Source organism: Varanus komodoensis, unplaced genomic scaffold, assembly GCF_004798865.1.
Source record: "Varanus komodoensis strain SLA01 unplaced genomic scaffold, ASM479886v1 scaffold7_1, whole genome shotgun sequence".
NCBI classification, from domain to species: Eukaryota; Metazoa; Chordata; class Lepidosauria; order Squamata; family Varanidae; genus Varanus; species Varanus komodoensis.
This window is the reverse complement of record NW_025336479.1, coordinates 12,690,261-12,708,107: the sequence shown is the minus strand read 5'-3', so window position 1 is coordinate 12,708,107 and position 17,847 is coordinate 12,690,261. Positions and strand designations below refer to the sequence as shown.

At 42.8% G+C, this 17,847-nt stretch overlaps 1 protein-coding gene across 1 annotated transcript in view; it reads right to left on the bottom strand.

The window, feature by feature from the left end:
* CACNA1A (calcium voltage-gated channel subunit alpha1 A) overlaps positions 1 to 17,847 on the bottom strand; it is a 220,110-nt gene that overhangs the window by 22,083 nt on the left and 180,180 nt on the right. Inside the window, exons 39-45 of the mRNA XM_044454096.1 lie at positions 17,283 to 17,388; positions 16,392 to 16,499; positions 13,920 to 14,020; positions 12,951 to 13,060; positions 12,077 to 12,215; positions 9,080 to 9,193; positions 2,085 to 2,120 (exon numbers count right to left, since the gene is read on the bottom strand). Coding sequence (XP_044310031.1) covers positions 2,085 to 2,120; positions 9,080 to 9,193; positions 12,077 to 12,215; positions 12,951 to 13,060; positions 13,920 to 14,020; positions 16,392 to 16,499; positions 17,283 to 17,388 — 714 coding nt within the window. The remainder of the gene's footprint in view (positions 1 to 2,084; positions 2,121 to 9,079; positions 9,194 to 12,076; positions 12,216 to 12,950; positions 13,061 to 13,919; positions 14,021 to 16,391; positions 16,500 to 17,282; positions 17,389 to 17,847) is intronic.

Below are 17,847 nucleotides of genomic sequence, written 5' to 3'. Positions count from 1 at the left end.
AATTACAGGTGAATGTGTTTTTCTTCATCAAGCGGCTCTGTCCTTTCCTAATAACAGTATTTCTTTTGACATGGCAGGAAACAGTGATATTTCCTTTGACATAGTAGTTTCTGCAGATAGAGAAATTGCCTACAGACCTTAGATGGGAACAGATGCATTATCCAGCCTAAACTCACCTGAAGAACAAATGGGACACCCAAATCCTGTTCTAATGTATATTCTCTTTTTGACGTATATTCGCATGGCACTTGATTCACAGAACTGTTCTGCTCCTGGGATGGGATGTTTCTACCTTATTAAAGTACATCCAGACAGAGGGCTTCAAGTGTTACCATTCAAAAGCTATCCCATCCTTTCCTCCTTAATAGAAATTTTTTGGAAGGACTGAAGAAACAATGGGAAAACATAGGAGCATTTCAAGTGGAAGACAATGATGGCTGGACTCCTATAAAATTCTTGGAGTGAGACAGGATGATTACATGATAGAAGCCTTGCCTCAAAGTCCCCTTAGAAGAATCAATCAGCTCAATGTATGGTCTGTTCTTGGTTTTAATATTGTATTGATTGGGAATTGCATTTGGAAAATAATTTAAAAGCCTCCTCTTTAATAGGAGTCACAATAAACAGCTTCTACAGATGGAGAACCCAGCACTGGAGATTACTAATCAATGCTATAAAATTACTTCGCTTCCCATTAACCAATACTTTGCATTTTGCAAATGCAGAGAAGTCTAGGCTGAGTTCAGGCTGCATAGGTCACACATGCTAAGCAGAGATTTGGACACAAATATACCATGCCGCATCATCACTTTTCTCAGGCAGAATCATTTCCCATGTTTTCCACTGTGTATGACAATATATGCCAGGAAGCAAGGGAACCTTACCAGGTGCCTTAATGCTCTCAGTTAAGTTTATGAAAGCTTCTGAAGGGAAACAAGAAACAAAACCCAGTCCAACTGGCTCACTTCTGAGCAGATGATTTTGGAAGGCCTGATTGAGTGCACATCTGATTCAACAACTGCAAAGGGCAGGCTAACTTGGAGAAGAAAGAGAGGAGCATGATGGTTTGGGTTTGAGAGAATGCACATCTGAGCCAGTCTGAGAAAGAAGTTTCCTTCCTGCTACTGCAACCTTGTCAACCAGATGGCAAATGGAAATATTTGGCATCTAAAGGACAGTAGAAACAACAAGAACTCTTATGGCACCTTAAAGATTGAACAAGTAAGTCTATGCATTCTGAAGTAATTCCCATCAAGTTTAATGATGTTTACTCCAAGGTAAATCAGTAACGGATTGATTATATGCGTTTGTATGCATGTACACACACACACAGCTGCAACTGAATGTGTGTTGGCTCTAGTTCCCAAAGTGTTTAAGATGCCACAAGAGGACACAGCTGGTCAACAGGCAGAGTTAGTTATTCATGAGGTAAGACCAGGCAGGGGAAGTGATGGGCTCCTTTGTACCTTCAGGTGAAGGCGAATAGCAGCAGAAGAAGTAGAGCTATGGTTAGTTGGGATGGCTGCTGGCTCTGGAATGACATAAAGCTATTTTTACATAGGGAAGAATAAACCAGGGTATGGGAAAACCAAAGCTGCATTTGCCCTAAAGGCTCTCTTAGTCAAATAAACCTCCCTAAAGTGTTTTGACAGAAAATCTAGTCTTCCACTGGCCTAGAGAGCTTAGAGAACTGTAGGGTACCCACTGAAGCTAGCTTAACATGACAGACAAAGGAGGCAAGAGTGGAAAAGCTAGTGTGCAGCAGAGAGAGTGGACAGTAGAGGGAAGAGATAAAGAATATATGAGTGTGTAAAGAAAAAAATGTGTGAAGGCAAGATAAGGAGGATAAAATGGCTGGAAAGTCTTTGCTTTTACAGCATTTAATGCTGCAAAAGCAATCAGGGAGGTCATAGTATGAGGTGGGGGGGGAGAGGGGGGGGAGAGAGAGAGGGAGAGAGAGAGAGCCAGCATGAGGAAAAGGAAATAAATACATAGAGTTGTCAGCTTGCTATTCTGAGGATCCCGGGGGAGGGAACTGGAGGTGGCGAGCGCACAGAGCCAGGAGCCCAGGCTGCAGTACATACACTGAGATTATTCCCTCGCGGTCGCGCCTTCCTCCTCTGTCGCAGCCATACAAGACGGTGCACACAGAAACGGGAAAGAGAGAAAGAGAAGGAAATAAATATAAAGGCAAAGGGGGAGATAGGGCCAAGGGGAGGGGAGAGGGACCAGAATGTGGTAACGGGTTGAAGGGAGGAGTGTCAGGAGAGAACAATCAGGTTAATGCTGGTCACTTGTGCACAAGACTAGTTCAGGCCTGTGCTGGAAGGTCATCTCCTCAGAAAAAAGGTTGTTACTGGCAACCACGAAAGACAAAAATAGACACCACAAAGGGACAGACAGTTCTCAGAAGGGATGAGCTGAGCTGAGCAGAGCAGCAGAGGCAACAGCGAGGCCCACACCTTCCCCCACACATGCGGCAACAAGCCCCAGCCACTGGAACCCTCAGCCACTGTTAAAAGCTGCAACATTGTGCACGGCCCAAATGGGGACACTCCCACTAGACACAGAGCTGCCTTTCTTGATTTGCAGGACTCCTGCATTTCCCCCGCTCTGGCCTTACCAGTCCAACCCGCAGTGCTTCAGACAAGGTGGGACTGCAAGGATAGCCCTAAGCAGGGTTTGGCTAGGGGAGAGGCAGAGAAGGACTCTTTAAGTTAGAGATGCCTAAGGTGTTGGGAATCCCAAGGTTGGGAAACCCCAGGCAAGAGTCCCATTTGTTTGGATGGAAGCAGCATTTGGGAGTCTTGGTATGCTAACTCTGAAGCCTAATGGAAACCACATAATGTTGACCACACCAGTAAGAATGTTTGGCAGAAAGAGAGTCATGAGTGGAACTTGCTGTCTTTTTCATCAAGTAGGTGAGAATGGTAGTGTAGGGACTAGACGCACAGACGTACTGGGAACAATTCCTACAGTTAGGCACTGCTACCATGGGTATTTTCTAGAGAGGTGGCTTCTGTAAGTAGATCATCAGTGGCTTGATTTTTACATTGACTTTGAATCACATAAAAGTTGTCTTTTCTGTCAGAACTATGTCAATCACCATAAGCCTTGGATAGTGAGAAAGGCTGTTATGCTTGTACAAGGTGGCCAGTTCAAAAAAGAAATGCATTCCCCTCAAAGAAGAAAAGGAGATGACAGATTTGCATAAATGTGCATATGTTCATTTATGCCCTTTTTCTTTCTTCTTGATCAGGTCTTTTTGTTGTATTTTAATGGTATTTCAATTAATGTTTTAAAAATGTTTTAAATGCTGCTTCATGTATTGTATTTTACTGTTTTTATATCCTGTTGTTGTGAACTATCCAGAGAGTTTTGGCTACAGGTGGTACAGAAATGTAATAAATAATAATAACAACAATAACAATTTATATAGAGAGAAACAAATTTAGAAATAACTGCTAACATTTAAATAGAAATGCATTTCATTTCCCCATTGTGGGGAAGATTGTGACTATGCGATTGTGTGCTTGCTGTCCTACCTCTAACAGTTGTTGGACAGCTTCAGATGTGGACTGGACACCCCTTCAAACAGAAGACACCTTCAAACAGAGAATTTTACTCTATAAGGTAGGACACATTCCTCCTCCTCTGCTCTTGCCTCTGTATCTGTCTAGGGTTGGGTAAGGAAAGAATTAAGGAAAAGATTTTTCTCAGGTGGTCACAGAGCTGGGGAACACATTGGTGTAGTTTTGGTCCCTGGACAGGTGGTATATTTTTATTTTAATGAGATACTTCTAGTCTTCCTGCTACCACAGCCTGATGGATTAACATGTGGAAGTACCCTGTAATTAAACTGATTTGAATGTCTTATCTCAGACCTATGGCTCTCTAAAATAGAAGGCAACACCCCCTGCCCTACCTCAGACCACCTGAGGGAGAGAGATAAGGAAGTAAGAATGAAAAGGTTTCCCTTGCTAATTAATGGGGGAAGTAATGGAGGTAGGCCCTTTCTGGTGAGGTGGGGGAACTGTCTGCATGTGTTTCTGTATATGTGTATATATGTGCTTGTGCACATGTATGGTCCCTGGCACCACAGCAGACTCCCTATGCTGCCCCTGGGGCTGAAAATGTTGCATACCCCTGCTTAAAAGCTATCTCTATTACCTTGTTTACATTCTTAAGTGCAGGTTTTTTTAAACACTATAAAAACAAATCCAACAAGAACATATATTACTAGAGCTTCTTGCGCCTGCTAGGCACTTTTAGTTTTCTTAGGCTGAAGTAGTAAGAATATATATCTGGGCTCTCTTACTACTTCATGTTCTCCTTTGTTACATCCAGTGGACAGTGCAGCAGGCCCAGCAGAAACAAGTGGAGGGAGTGAGACTCTTACATGGTTACCTGTGGAACTCATGGAATGTCTTTCAATGATGATCCTAATTCATAGACATATATGGAAAAGTTATATCATAACTGGTTATGTCTGTAGCTTGGTGCGGGAAGGGGGACAGAATTCATATGCAAAGCCATTCAGGGGCCTGCCTGCATCAAAAGGCAGTATATTTTAAAATAGTAATGATAATATTATTGCTATTATATTATAATTATTATAATGACAGAAGCCTGTGATCTTGCTTATGGGATCATTCTGCCCCTTCAGTTCTCTCAAAATTATTATAATAACCAGATCCCAAATGTCTGTCTATTCTCTCACTGAGCACTTCAAAATGTCCTCTCATCAGAAATCAACCTGATGGTGGTTATCAAACTTACTTTGTTCAGAAACACAATGGCATGCCTCTAACCTGTAGGGAGGGAGCAGGATTAAACATACCTATAAATGGTGGATTGGGGAACAGGAGAATTGAGAACATGTTGCCTATTTCAGGGAAGGTAAATAGACAGACTTCCATTCAAACCATTTCCTGTTGATCACATTTTCTAGGCCATAACCACATTTCACTCAGAAGAGCTATAGAAAGGGACAGAGATGGAGTGCTCTGGGAAGTCCTAGCTTGTCCTTACTTTGGGCTGTAGCTGTGCAGCATTTAGCAGATTCATCCCCTTTTAATTCCTTCTGTCACTTTGAGGTTTGATCATCAGAGGCAAAGCTCATGCAAAAGAGTAAAAGAGAACCAACATCATTCGCTTCTTTCCTTACAAACAGGCTTTCTCTTTTTGCACTGTAGCCCCATGATCAAGCTGGGCTGAAATCAACATGCTTCCATCCTAAATCATCCTTTAGATCCTCGAGTCTAGAAGCTGGCTTTGCTGGTGCTAGATCAAGACTGCCCAGTAGGTCTTCATAGTCCAGTGCCACAGCAAACAGGCACAGTGGGCAAGTGTCTGGCAGTGAGTAAAAGCCCAAAACTTTTAAAAAACAAAGATATGAAATAAAATGGTGGCCAGGGTGTTTAGCGATTCTACCACCACAATTCAGATCTAAAGTATAAGATCGTGCTGTGCATCTGCATTCTCCAATCCATAGTAAATGCTTCCATTACCTTGAAGTGGTTTTGCCTCTTCTGTTGAGCAGGCTGTGCACAGGAGAGCCAAGCAGAAACACTGGGCTGCTTCTACACCATAGGAGGCCCACAGGTCTCCATCTCCTATCCAGGTATGCCACAAAGCTCTGCTACTTAGAACAGGAGGTCTCAAGTTTTCTATTGTCAGAGAACCCTTCCTACATTGACTCTTTGGCAAGGAATCCTTGAACACTCAAAGGATTCAGGAGAGTGAGTACTCAGTGCATGTAGTTGGTCTTCCCAGTCGAATTGGGCTGCCTCATCATGGCTCCACATGGGTTGAGTGTGTACTGCAGAACACAGCTAGAGCTCCCCTGAAGATCGTACTGCAAGAGATCACCTGTGGTGGGCCAGCAGTTTTCCTTTACTGATCTCACAGCAGAATCCCAGAGTTCTCAGGAATAGTTGGAAAACCACTGAATTGGAGTAACAATAGCCCAAGTTGAATCAAAGTGCTTCTGCTTTGCCAAGTCCTTGCTTTGTTGATAATGCGTTGATGACACCAAATTGCCCTCCTTAGGGAACACCCAGGAGCAATGGATCCACAAGAATGAAGTGCAGCTTGTACAGTAAACTGTCTAGGATGCTTAGCCTTAATGAGGGATGACTATGTGGGGTAAATCCCATCGTGTTACCCCCCCCCCCGTGTGTTGACTGGGGATAATGGGAGCTACAATGACTGGGGATAAGGGGAGCTGAAGTCCAGCACAACAAAGGGGAGGCACCAGGATGGTGAAGTCTGATGGATGGTTATTGATTTTGCTGTAAAGACAAGACCAGTGTTTTCCTGGGAAGTGGCTATGGCTGACACTTTCAACAAGCTGTGATCACAGAGATTCTTGCGAGTTAAGATTTGACCCCTACTAGGCAGAATTGAAAGGCATAATTCTGCAACAAATGTTGCAACTGGCATATCTATCGTGTACATCTTCTTCAAAACTATGCACAAACTCTCACTTGCACACATACACACAGAGGCACGAATACACTTAGCCTGTTGGTATGGCAATAAATGCTGCTACACAGCGGAGCATGCTAAGAGCGACTGCTGCTTGGCACATGCTTAGCAAAGAGCACTTATCCCCACCACTCACCCATCATTCCCTGTCCACCTCCCACCTTGCACAACACCAGCTGCTGGGGCTGCATCCCACAGCCCCAGAAATTCTTGCTGCTGTAAAGCATGCGTCATGCCAGATCAAAAAGCGAATGTCACTAGCTGGACGATAGCTGCAGAAGGGTATGGCCTTTGCTTTGATGGCAGCTGTGCCGTGAGAGGCCACAGAGAGGTCAATGTCACATTTTATTTAGCTTTTTCCTCCACATTAGAAAAGCAAAGAATGGGACAACACTACCATCACAAAACAGCCCTCCATGGGCCAACAAAATAACATTCTAGCCCAGCCAAAGCAACATGGCAGCAGAAATTGTTCCTCAAAGCAAGGCCATCTCAGACAGGAAGAATTGATTGTCCCTGATGCACCAAATAGGAGTGCGACCACAATGGATCAGCGTTGGCACCAGGCCAAAATCCTAGAAAAACAGATTTACAACCCCCAGGTCTTATAGGGAGATTTGTTCTCTTGTCAGGAATGTATGGCACAAAATGCCTACTTGGGACCCCCTTCTTCTTCCCCTGACACAGAGGTACCATTTCTCCCCCTTCAACCACACAAAGGATACCTGGGGAAGGATTTATCCCATTACTGAACACATGTCAATCACATTATGCTCCTTAAAAGAAACAGCTTGCTCCCCACCTCCACATTTTACTCCTTCTTGGGTGCAGAGGGGCTGGACCCAGCTTGGCCTGCTAACACATGAATTAGAGAGTCAACATGTATGGATGGCAGCAAATGCTGCTCTTTTGGGGCTTTAGCTACTGATGCAAACTGAAAGCAACATGATCTAGGCACCAAATGTCTGCCGTGCACCATGGTGCACCTTCATGATCTCAGTTAGACTGGGAGCAGCTGCAGGGGTAAAAGGCCTGCAGATTTACTCTCCCCTTTATCTCATTATGTAATTCTGATTGCCATGAGGCTGGAAGTAAATGTCCATTTCCCGTGGTATAGTGGAGCCAGGGTTCACAGAGTCAAAGTGCTAAGACTCCTTGACTACATTCTGCTTTCTCACACCCTCCTCAGAATTCCCTGTTCTCAGTGAGCTTAGCTGTAATCCTTACAATAGCTGCTGGGAAGATGGATGTTCCCAGAAACAATATATTGCCATGAGCTATAGCTGTAATTAAAAATAGTTTGGGTGGCTTGGCCCTGAATGGGAAATTAATACATATTAGCACCACAAAAGAAAGACATGCGTAAGCTTGCATTTTTGCCTACCATTGAGGCAGGGCAGTGGGGACTGTTATGATGAACGCCTGCACTTCCACATTTAATCTGCACCCTTGTCTACTTCTGTCTTGTTGCTACTCAGATGTCTAGCTGGGCTAATTGGCCTTCTTATACAAACTGGGTACCAGAAAGCAGGGTGTTGCAAGAATATGCATGGACTTCCCTGCTTAAGGGAGGACCCATTGCACTGACAGTCAAAAAGCTGCAGGCAAGGTAGCTTTGCAAATATAGCAGATGCCTTCTACAGCAAAAATGTTGCCTTCGTAGGGTTGTCACTGCCCAGTTAATTGGAGTGCTTGACTATTAATTTTTCCACCACATTGTAAACCAACTAATCACAATGCCAAATAGTGTCTGCTTACATGTAAGACATTCTTCTGACGAGACATTATCGGACAGAGCACATAGCTACTATGCAATAACCAAGGGTCCCTGGGCAGGAAAAGGAAGCATCTTCCATGAATGGAAAGGGCATAACATGGAAAGAAAATGTAGCTGAAATTAATGAGGAAAGAGCTGATGTAGGAGTTTGCACCAGTCTCTTATCCATGCAACTTATGTTCTGTTGCTCTTCCCTCCCTATCTCTTTTTCCATATCCTTTCTGAGTAGGATGAGGGAATTCTAAAGAGGTAGCAGGAAATATTTTGGGGTCAGAAACTGCTTTGCAAATAATGCAGTAGATGAAATATCACTTATCCAAGAAGGGAGTGCAATTAACTCTTGACAAGATATTTAGGCCCAAATTTCACTTACTGGGGAGATGCTGAGCTGCATCTTCTCCTGTCCCTCATGGGTAACAGGTAATGTTGCTTGTTCAGGTGCACTTCTGTGAAACCTTTGTCTGGCTCAGGAGTGGGAAGGAGTTGTTTTCATTTCCTGTGTGAAAGCAAAGCCTTCAGCATATGCTAACAGGCCGGAAATTGTTCCTGGGAAGAGCATACAATTCTTATCTAATATATACCCTAAAAAACTCAGGTGAAATAGGAGGGGCTCATACATTCTTTCACTTTGCATCAGTTCAGCTAAGTCCAGCATTGCTATCTCCTTGCTCTGTGTGTTTGTGTGTGTGTGTGTGTGTGTGTGTGTGTGTGTGTGTAATAGTGAGCACTACTGCTATCCCCAGGAGCAAGAGAGTGCAGGAAAGGGTAGCTGACCACAAAACTGACCCATGGGTTGGATAAAAAAACCCTCACCTGGTTTTCAGCAGGCAGTCGTGGCATTGAGGCAGCTCGTCCATGACCTTCCATGGGCAGGTACTGGTCGCTGTCTGAATAGCCATCCTTTGCCATCTCCCGCATCTCTACAGACTGTATTAGGTAAGGCAGACAATGGGGTCAGTACACGTGGGAAGCCAAATGGAAAGATACACTACTCATTTCCATAACGGGGAGAGCTGAGGGGGACAGACATGGAACAAGCATCCAAAGATTAAGGAACTCAGCAGACCTTAGAATCAGAGTTGAGCTCTTCCTGGCATCAGGCTATTGATAACTTCTTGTAGTTTCAGTGCTTTTCTCTTACACGGAATTTCATTTCCCCTGCCTTTAGCAATTGTATACCTATTTTCCACCCATACATTACACAGGGAATGGGCAAGCTAGATTTCAGGATCTACAAACTCTTGTACGGCTGCTCCATTCTGCAGCATTCTGCCCCATTCTTGGAGCTCCCAGGAGGACATAGCAGAAGCCTACTGGCTAGGAGTAAATTCTCCTCTCTCCACTGCTGGTACAGGCAAAAAACATGCAAGGAAAGGAAAATGAACAGTAATGTTCCAAGATGCTGCCTGTTTTCTTGCTGGAGAAGAAGTCTTGTTCTCCCACAGGCTGAGGACCAAGTGATGAGACACATTATGAATTAATGATCAGGTTAATTTTTAAATTAAAAACAGTTTTCAGCTTCACCATCAGATGGGGAGAAGGGGAATCAAGCCTTTGGCTAAGGTCTGTGATTGTGGTAAAAACAATCCCCCTCCAGGTTTCTTTTTGCTGTGGGAGGAAGCTATGATTGGCACCAATGGTAGCCTTCTTCCTTAGGGAAATCACAGAGCTATGCAAGGAAGGTTTTTCACAGAGATTGCAGCTTGTGGGGAAAGGGTGAACTCCTTTCCTCACACAACATGGTCCAGACTGGACTTCCAGTATCCCTAATTGTTTAAGTAAAAACAAAACACAGTGAATGCATACATACATTTAATATGTTGAAAGTGTTTGCACATCATGGTAACCCTTCACGGGTAATAAGCCGTGGTGGGTTGGTTGTCATGTAAGCTATCCGTAATGTGGCTGACAGACAACTGGGCTCACCATGCATTGTTCACCACTTCCTCGTCCCTTGGTCCTCCAGAGGACACCACAGGAGCATCACAGGAAGAATGAGTCATTTCCCCCCTATGAATGCAGGCATTACTATATATATGTCCCTTCAGGAAAAAGAGCTATGGAGACCCTGTCAATCCCCCAAAAGCACCACTTTTGAAAGGAACTGAACTTTTGACAACTAGCTGGCAAATCTCTGTACTCCTGCAGAAGGGAGTAGCCTACACATTCCCACTTTTTCAAGCATAAGAGTCTGAAGAAAGGGTGGAAAAGTGAGGGAAACCTGACAAGAATTAGATCTCCCCCGACACAAAAGGGGGATCTTTTGTGAAAAAAGATCACTCACATCTTTGATATCTCTTGACAGTTTGCCTTTTGACAGTTGTCAAGAGAAATCACACTAAAACAAGCAGACCTCCCAACAACCTCTCTGGTTCAATGCTCAGGAGAGATTCCTGCTGCACTTGGACAACAGGTACCCTCCAGGACATTGCCTGTCATTTCAGATCTGTGCAAGTGTAAATAGACTTACAAACAGATCCCAAATTTGCAAAAATTAGGGTGTAAAAAATTTAAAAGGGGATGGTGAACCAGTGATAGCATCTCAAATGTGCCATTTGGGCACCTTGAAGGGGGTGTCACAAGCTCTCAGTTTAGAGATTGCTTTTCATGTTCTCCAAACAAAAAAACAAACAATGAGAAAAGGGGGGGGCAGGAGCAATGGTAAGAATAAAAGGGGTCACAATCATGGCAGTGGGGCAGACAAGAGGGTTCTTGCCATTATTTCTTCTGGGATACCCACAGGAGGACTAAGGGAGAAGGTGGAGGGCAACCTAAAGTGAGCCTGATTGACTACGGGGTGAACTGTGAGTTGATTCCATGAGCAACCCATCCTGCATAGCTTATTCACAGGTGTATCAGATCAGTAGCCAATCTGGAACACTTCAAGATGAATGCCTCCCAGTGCTACCAATCAAAATAATTGTGCAGCTATTTAATCTTTCCCTCCTCTTTTTAACCTCCTCTGGTTAAAAAGAAAAAGGAAGAGGCAGTAGAAAACATGGGAAGGTTACAGATTGAAGACAAGATTGTCTGGGTTCTGCCAACCATTTCATGAATGAGGCAAGGTGATTCCACAATATAAACCTTTTGCCTGGAAGCACCCCAGGCTCAGTATCTTCACTGTCTGTGGATACCAGCAGGTATTCTGTGTGAAGTGTGCAACAATAAAATAATCATATAAGTAATAATTGTACTTTAATGATGTATCAATAACTTTCTCATTTTTAAGAACAATCAATTCTATGATTCAATACGCCAACAATGCAATATATAAGAAGAGATGAAGTAGTCAATGCACCATTAGAACATATCAGGTTGTTACCCATTAAAAGTCCACACAATTTTGGTAGTGTTTTTCTTTTTTCATGGTGAGGTGAATTTATATGTCCAGATTAGCAAAGTGAGAAGCAAGTTGTGCAAACTACTTCTTGCAAAAATGTCATGTGACTGCTTTGCTATAGTCACAATTTGCACCTCGGGTCATATTTATTGTGCTACCAAAGTTTCCTAAAATAGGTCACATGGTGGTTTAGTAAATGTGGGTTGCTGTGAGTCTGACTCTTGTTTCACCTCAAGCAGGAACTCCATCTGTACAGGCTCAACCCACATTCTCGCCTTTTTGGACTGGGCTTTCCTCAGCAACTGTTCTGTAATTCTAAAATTCTCAAAGCATGACTAGATTTTAATGAGAGGACCTTACACAGGTTATAGGAGGATGGATCAGGGTAGAGAAAAGAGGAAGTCAGAGAGATGGAGAGAAAGAGAGATAGGCAAGTGCCAGTCCAAACACCTTGCTGGCACACAAACCACCTGGGAATTGGTCCGGCTATTGGGTATCTCTTCTGGGCGCCCCCGCTCTGGGCTCCAGGTTCCAGTTTTCTGGAACATCTCCTGTGCTCGTTGTGTAACCCACGACTCACTTTCCTTCATTCCTCCTTCCTGCATGCTCCTGGAGGTAGACAGAAAATCAGATGCCAACAAAATCATGCACCAAGCTGGGAGCTGAATCAGATGGCCTCCAAGGTCCCTCCCAGTTCTGATTCTCTGAAGTTGCTGCACAGCACCAAGCAGCGCACCAAGCCAAACACAGGTAACACAGAGAATCAATACTGTGTTGTTAGAAGGCGAGTCTACAACAATAACTTCATCCTCTGGCACTTCAGCAAATTCCTTTCTATTCTAGACCTGGAGTTTCCCAGCAAAGTAAACTGAGCCAGGAGCTGTGGTTGCAGTGTATTTTACATCCAAGTAAACAGGAGGGGGGAACCTAAGAAATCAAATCAGAATCGAAATATACAAGTTGATATATAGTGCTGTTGCACCTCTGCTAGTTCTGTTGAACTGGAAGAACAGATTTCTAGCATAAGAGAAACTTATGGCTCTTGAAATAAGCATGGAAAATAAACAGAAATGCTCATTTTCAGACTAGGGCAGGTCAACAGAGCTCCTTTTTGTTGTTTCTGGCATCTCTAGGAACATTATTTCTTTTTATATTGAAGGGAGGTATAAAATATATTAGTAGAAAATATTTAATATACATAATGTGTGATGCTGGGGAGGGGGCAAGTTTCTACAGAATGGTGGTAATTTTTTTAAAAAGGTATCTCATCCAGAGTATTCTATGTCTCTGAGGAGGTGTCATTTAAAATAGAGGATACTGGAAGGTATATCAAGTAAGACTCACATTCCACTTCCTTGATCCAGTTGTGATGAAGGGAGGGCATTCTGTCCTTGGCCACCCTCCTGGGATGGGGATGGTGGTTCCATGCGCTGGAACATAAGCGGTGTCCGATTCTACAGGAAAACATAGAATGACAGTATCTTAAGCTATTAAAATAGCATAAAATAATATTTGCAGCTATCAAACTGCCTTGTTTCCTCAAGTCAGACCATCTGAGAAGCTGTCAGCAACACACAATGCATTTGATCTCTATTAACCTGCTAGCTTAGTCATTCTGAAGATACTGGTCTTGCTTTGCAAGTCACTGCAAAACGAAAATCAATATGACTTTTATATGGTTTCTGTGAGCAAGGAATTGCATTTGGTCAGAGTCTTTCCTGAATTCTGCTTCCAGCTATGCATATTTCATTTCTACTGCGTATGGTCCTGACCAATCATGTTTATGGAAGAGTGAAAGCATCCTGTCTCCTAGGGAGATGAACCAAACCATCTCTAAAGAAGCATTGATTATGTATGTATGAATGTATGTATGTATGTATAATTTCTGCTATCCACATGTGACCTGATATCAAATGTATAGTGGAGATATTTGTGGAAGTTCACACCACTAATCTAAATTAGGACACAATATAGAAGAAAGCAATCACTATGGATGTTCATGATAAATCTGATTGAGGTTTCTCTCCAATTTTGTAGGGCAGTATTAAATTGTCCACTGTGAGATTGTCTAAGAGGTGTTGTACTCCAGGCATGCTATATAAATTGCACTATATAACACACACATACACAGTCACTTAGGACTGGACTGACCCACTTGCAGAGAATCTTGACTTTTATAGCTTTCTTTCTTGAAATATGAGTTCAGGGTTTGGTGCAAACCAGGTTTACTGCTTCGACAAAGGAGTCGTTCAACATCTCAGAGATGAGAACCAAGAGAACTTTCTCAAATCACATTTTATAGCCCTCGTGTACCTGCTCCTCCCGCATGGCCTGCAACTTCTTGGCCTTACTTTGGCGGTAATATTCCATGATCATCATGGCTGCATAGATTTTACCCACTGTCAGATCAGTAGCTGCAGAAAGAGAAAAGCAGAAAGGCAATTTAAAACTTGCTCCAGCATACTATTTTCTTGGCTTTACCCAAAGTAAAGACTCTTGGCCTTGGGAGAGGGGTCTTCTATGATGGGGGTGGGGTCTGCAAAAAAACTCAGTCTGCCAAGGTCTTTCTGAGTGGCAGTCCAGGTACATGTCTCCGGGGACATTTGCAAATTCAAGCTGTTACTGTCAACCACTGCATGGTAAATTACCATGGAACATGGGCTTCATCTGGGGGTTATTTTTCTGAAGTCGTAAGAGGTAGAGATCAGTGGCAACACAGGGAAATGGATTTCCACACATGCTGCTTCATTCCTGCCCTTTACCTTTTGGGAAAGCACTAGAATTACCTGGGTTCCTCCCAGAAGAGGGCTCTCCAGCTGCCCAACTGAGTGAGTAACAGCAGTGTGGAAGTGAAGCTCTTCAGAATCTATTCTTTCCTATAGACAACAGTCCAAGTGGGGAGCATATTCTAGAGTAGGAAGAGGTATCATGTGGCCTGTGGGCTGGATGTGGACTTCTCTGCACCTTGACATGGTCCCTGCTGCCCTGGACAATCTAAATGGCTTATTTAGCATGACAGAGTGCCAAGGAATTAAATTCAGTTTGCAAACAAGCTACAAGAACTCTAACCCTTTCTGTGCTCTGCAGCACTGCAGTGGCTTACTGCCGAATGTCAGTGGCAAGCCACATTCCATCGCCCCCCACCCCAGTGCAGTCTGCAAGAGGGCGGGATTCTAGGGAGCAAAATTTACATTTACCCATCCCTGTCCTAGTGGGCTTTAGAGCTCCATATTGCTCTTCTTCCCTAAGAATAGGACAACGGCCAAAGGGATGCTTTGGATTAAACTGCTGTTTTCGAGGCAGGGCCTCTCTCCACCTTCCTCAACACAGAGCAAGACAGGGTGTACAGTGGAACTGTTTTTCGTGATCTCTGTTGTACAGAACTTCAGTGGGAAGTCAGCAGTGTGACCCATCCAAAGCCAGGAGTGGCCCAACAGGCTTCTCAACATGAGGCTTCAGCAGGGACTGGAGGAAGCCCTAAAGATGGTGACAGCAGCAGAGAGAGCAGTGATGCAGCAATGGCAAGGTGGTGTTCTAAAAAACGGAGACTAAAATGAATTACGGACTAAGAGTGGCAGAATGCCTCCCTGACACGTGGAGAGAATCACCTCACAAGATCCTACTAATTCTACTTGCATAGTGGATCAAATTATAATTTGATCAAATTATAATTTCATTTGCCACAGGGGTAACATAAGGTCTAAACACATCCTTATGGCCAACATACACAGTCATTTTTTATTCTGTTGAGCTACGTAGGGCCAGATGATGCTTTCACGCAAGAGGATTTCCTGAAAGTAATTAAAATGGGTTTGATCTGTTTAGGTATTGATTTTCAAGATTGGGTCAATCTGCACAAATCTAAGATATGATCCAGAAACTATAAGGTGCAACAAAGAAAATGAATATCTTCTATTTTGATCTTGACTTATGAAAGATGTTGTAGATATTAAGGGACAATAGGAAAATAGGAGTTGAAATCACTCTGATTTCATCAGATTCACTCACTCTCCTGATTCATACTGTAACCCTTTCACCTAATGAAGTTTTGTATTGCCTTATCTTTTTAAAAATAGCAACAACAAACAAATTTAAAGGTGCTCATGTGCATCTCAGTATTTTTATTTCTCAAGTAGGACTGAGAGAAAATTAAACTTTAAGAATACAATGATTTAAATTAGAAGAGGTCAGAAGTTTATTAGCTAAATAGAAATAATCTCTTGGAAAGAAGTAATAAATATTTCTATAGTTCATAATAAAGTTAATGCAAAACAGCCTGGATTTGCAAAAAAATAGTATCAAAACAGAGTTTTCAATTCAGAACAATGAGGAGGCAGATGAAGACTTGGAAGTGCAGCAAGTTCTGGGAAAGTTTAAATAATGGAGGCAAGGCACTGGGTTTGAAAGTTGCTCTTTAAAATAATCTTTGCATTTCTATTGTCTTCTGACTACTTTGCTTGGCACTTTCAGTTAAGGTAGTTCATAAGCAAATCTTGTGTGTGGTATTCTTTTATTAAATTTGATGTCAGTTCAATTCCTGTTCACAGATGGAAGCAAATGTATAGATAGGAATGGGCAATTCTCACACATCTTAGGTAACATAACTCTGCCAGTGTATCATGTGCTCCTGCCTCCATGGGTTGTACCAGATCTGAACAGGGATGACGTTAGTGGTGCCTGCCACTTACCATACCTGATGCCATTTAGGTATAACATGCATATATTAATGTGGAACGGGTATGGCTCTCTCCATCATTGCTAGGGGCAGTAAAAGATGGTGCTTACATTTATGAGGGGTGACCAGGAGATCCAGAGTTTTCTGGGAGAGGTTGGGCCAAATTGCCATCATCTCCTTCCTCAGCTCAGCATCCATCTGTTGTTTGTCAGCCCCACCTAGAAAGCATGAATGAAAGATAGCTAACACACACATGGACATCTGACATCCACCCCTTACCCTAAAATATTAAAACATATTCTTTTTTGCTTGGATTGTGTTTACAAATGGTCAATACTGAATGATGTTTTTTAAAAAGATGCTGTTACAGCTTCTCTATTATCAGAGTTGATAACCACATTTAAAAAAATAATAAAATCTCCCCTAACCATAACACTTAATATGGTAGGTGGGCAATGTTTGTTCTTCATTTCAAAATATCTCCATACGTAGAAAGCCAACTTGTCAGAAAGTAGGATTTTAACATCTGACATCCTAATTTTTTTACATGCAAGAAAGAGTCTTAGGGAGAGGTGTGGAATTCACACTGACAAAGACTGAGACAGACTACTACAGCAAAGTATAAGCAGAACTCCAACTAGGGAGTCAGGAGGAAGGTTTGTGAAACTTTTAATAATAGCAAGCATATTTCACTTACACTGAACATTTATGTATGTTTAAAGCAATAAGTGCTCTTTCTGATGTGTCTTTAATATTAGCATCTTAGCAGAATCTAGTATTTGAATTGTTGGGACCTTCCCTGTATGGGCATATCTGGTCCCAGAAGCCTTGTCTCTGCCTGAACATTTGTGTCCCTGTTTCAGTTCAACGTATCTCATCTAGCAGATGCTACAGTCACTTAGAATGTGCTGTGCTATATTCAGTCTCGCTTTCCCAGAATTCTCTAACCTGTCAGGAAAGAAACTGTTTTCCCTTGCTGGGTGTACGGCAATGGCACTTGCCTTTGGCAATCTTGATGTCAAGTGCAGTCCGGATCAATGCCATGAGGGTGGAATTGAAATGGACTGTATTGTCGTCTGCCACAGGCAGGTCCATACGAAGTAGTCTCTGTAGAAATCCAAGCAGAAAGGTGTCATCTTACAAACTCCCACTCCCCAGCTTGTCATGCAAAGAGGAATGTAAGAGCCCTGGGGAGAATTCTAAGCTCACATCTTTCTTTCTCTCTTCTTTCCTTGCGGCTTGACATCTGCAGTCTGCTCCTACCCAAAGTCATGAGGATCAACAGCCAATGCAAAAATTTTAATAGCCAGTTGGACACTTAGGTCTGGTTCCAACTCACTTTTCTGTAGCCTAATGACTTCTACACATGAATGTCATAGTTTTTGCATTGGTTGCTAAATGACATGGCTAAGAATAATTATGTAAATTAACATTGCACCCCTAAGTATGCTGCTTGAAAGTTCATCCCACTGAATTAACTGGGATTTACTTTCAAATATACATGGCTAGGAGTGGTCTAGATTTTCAACTTTTTTGACAATGATTTGAAGATTATTCCCTAAATGC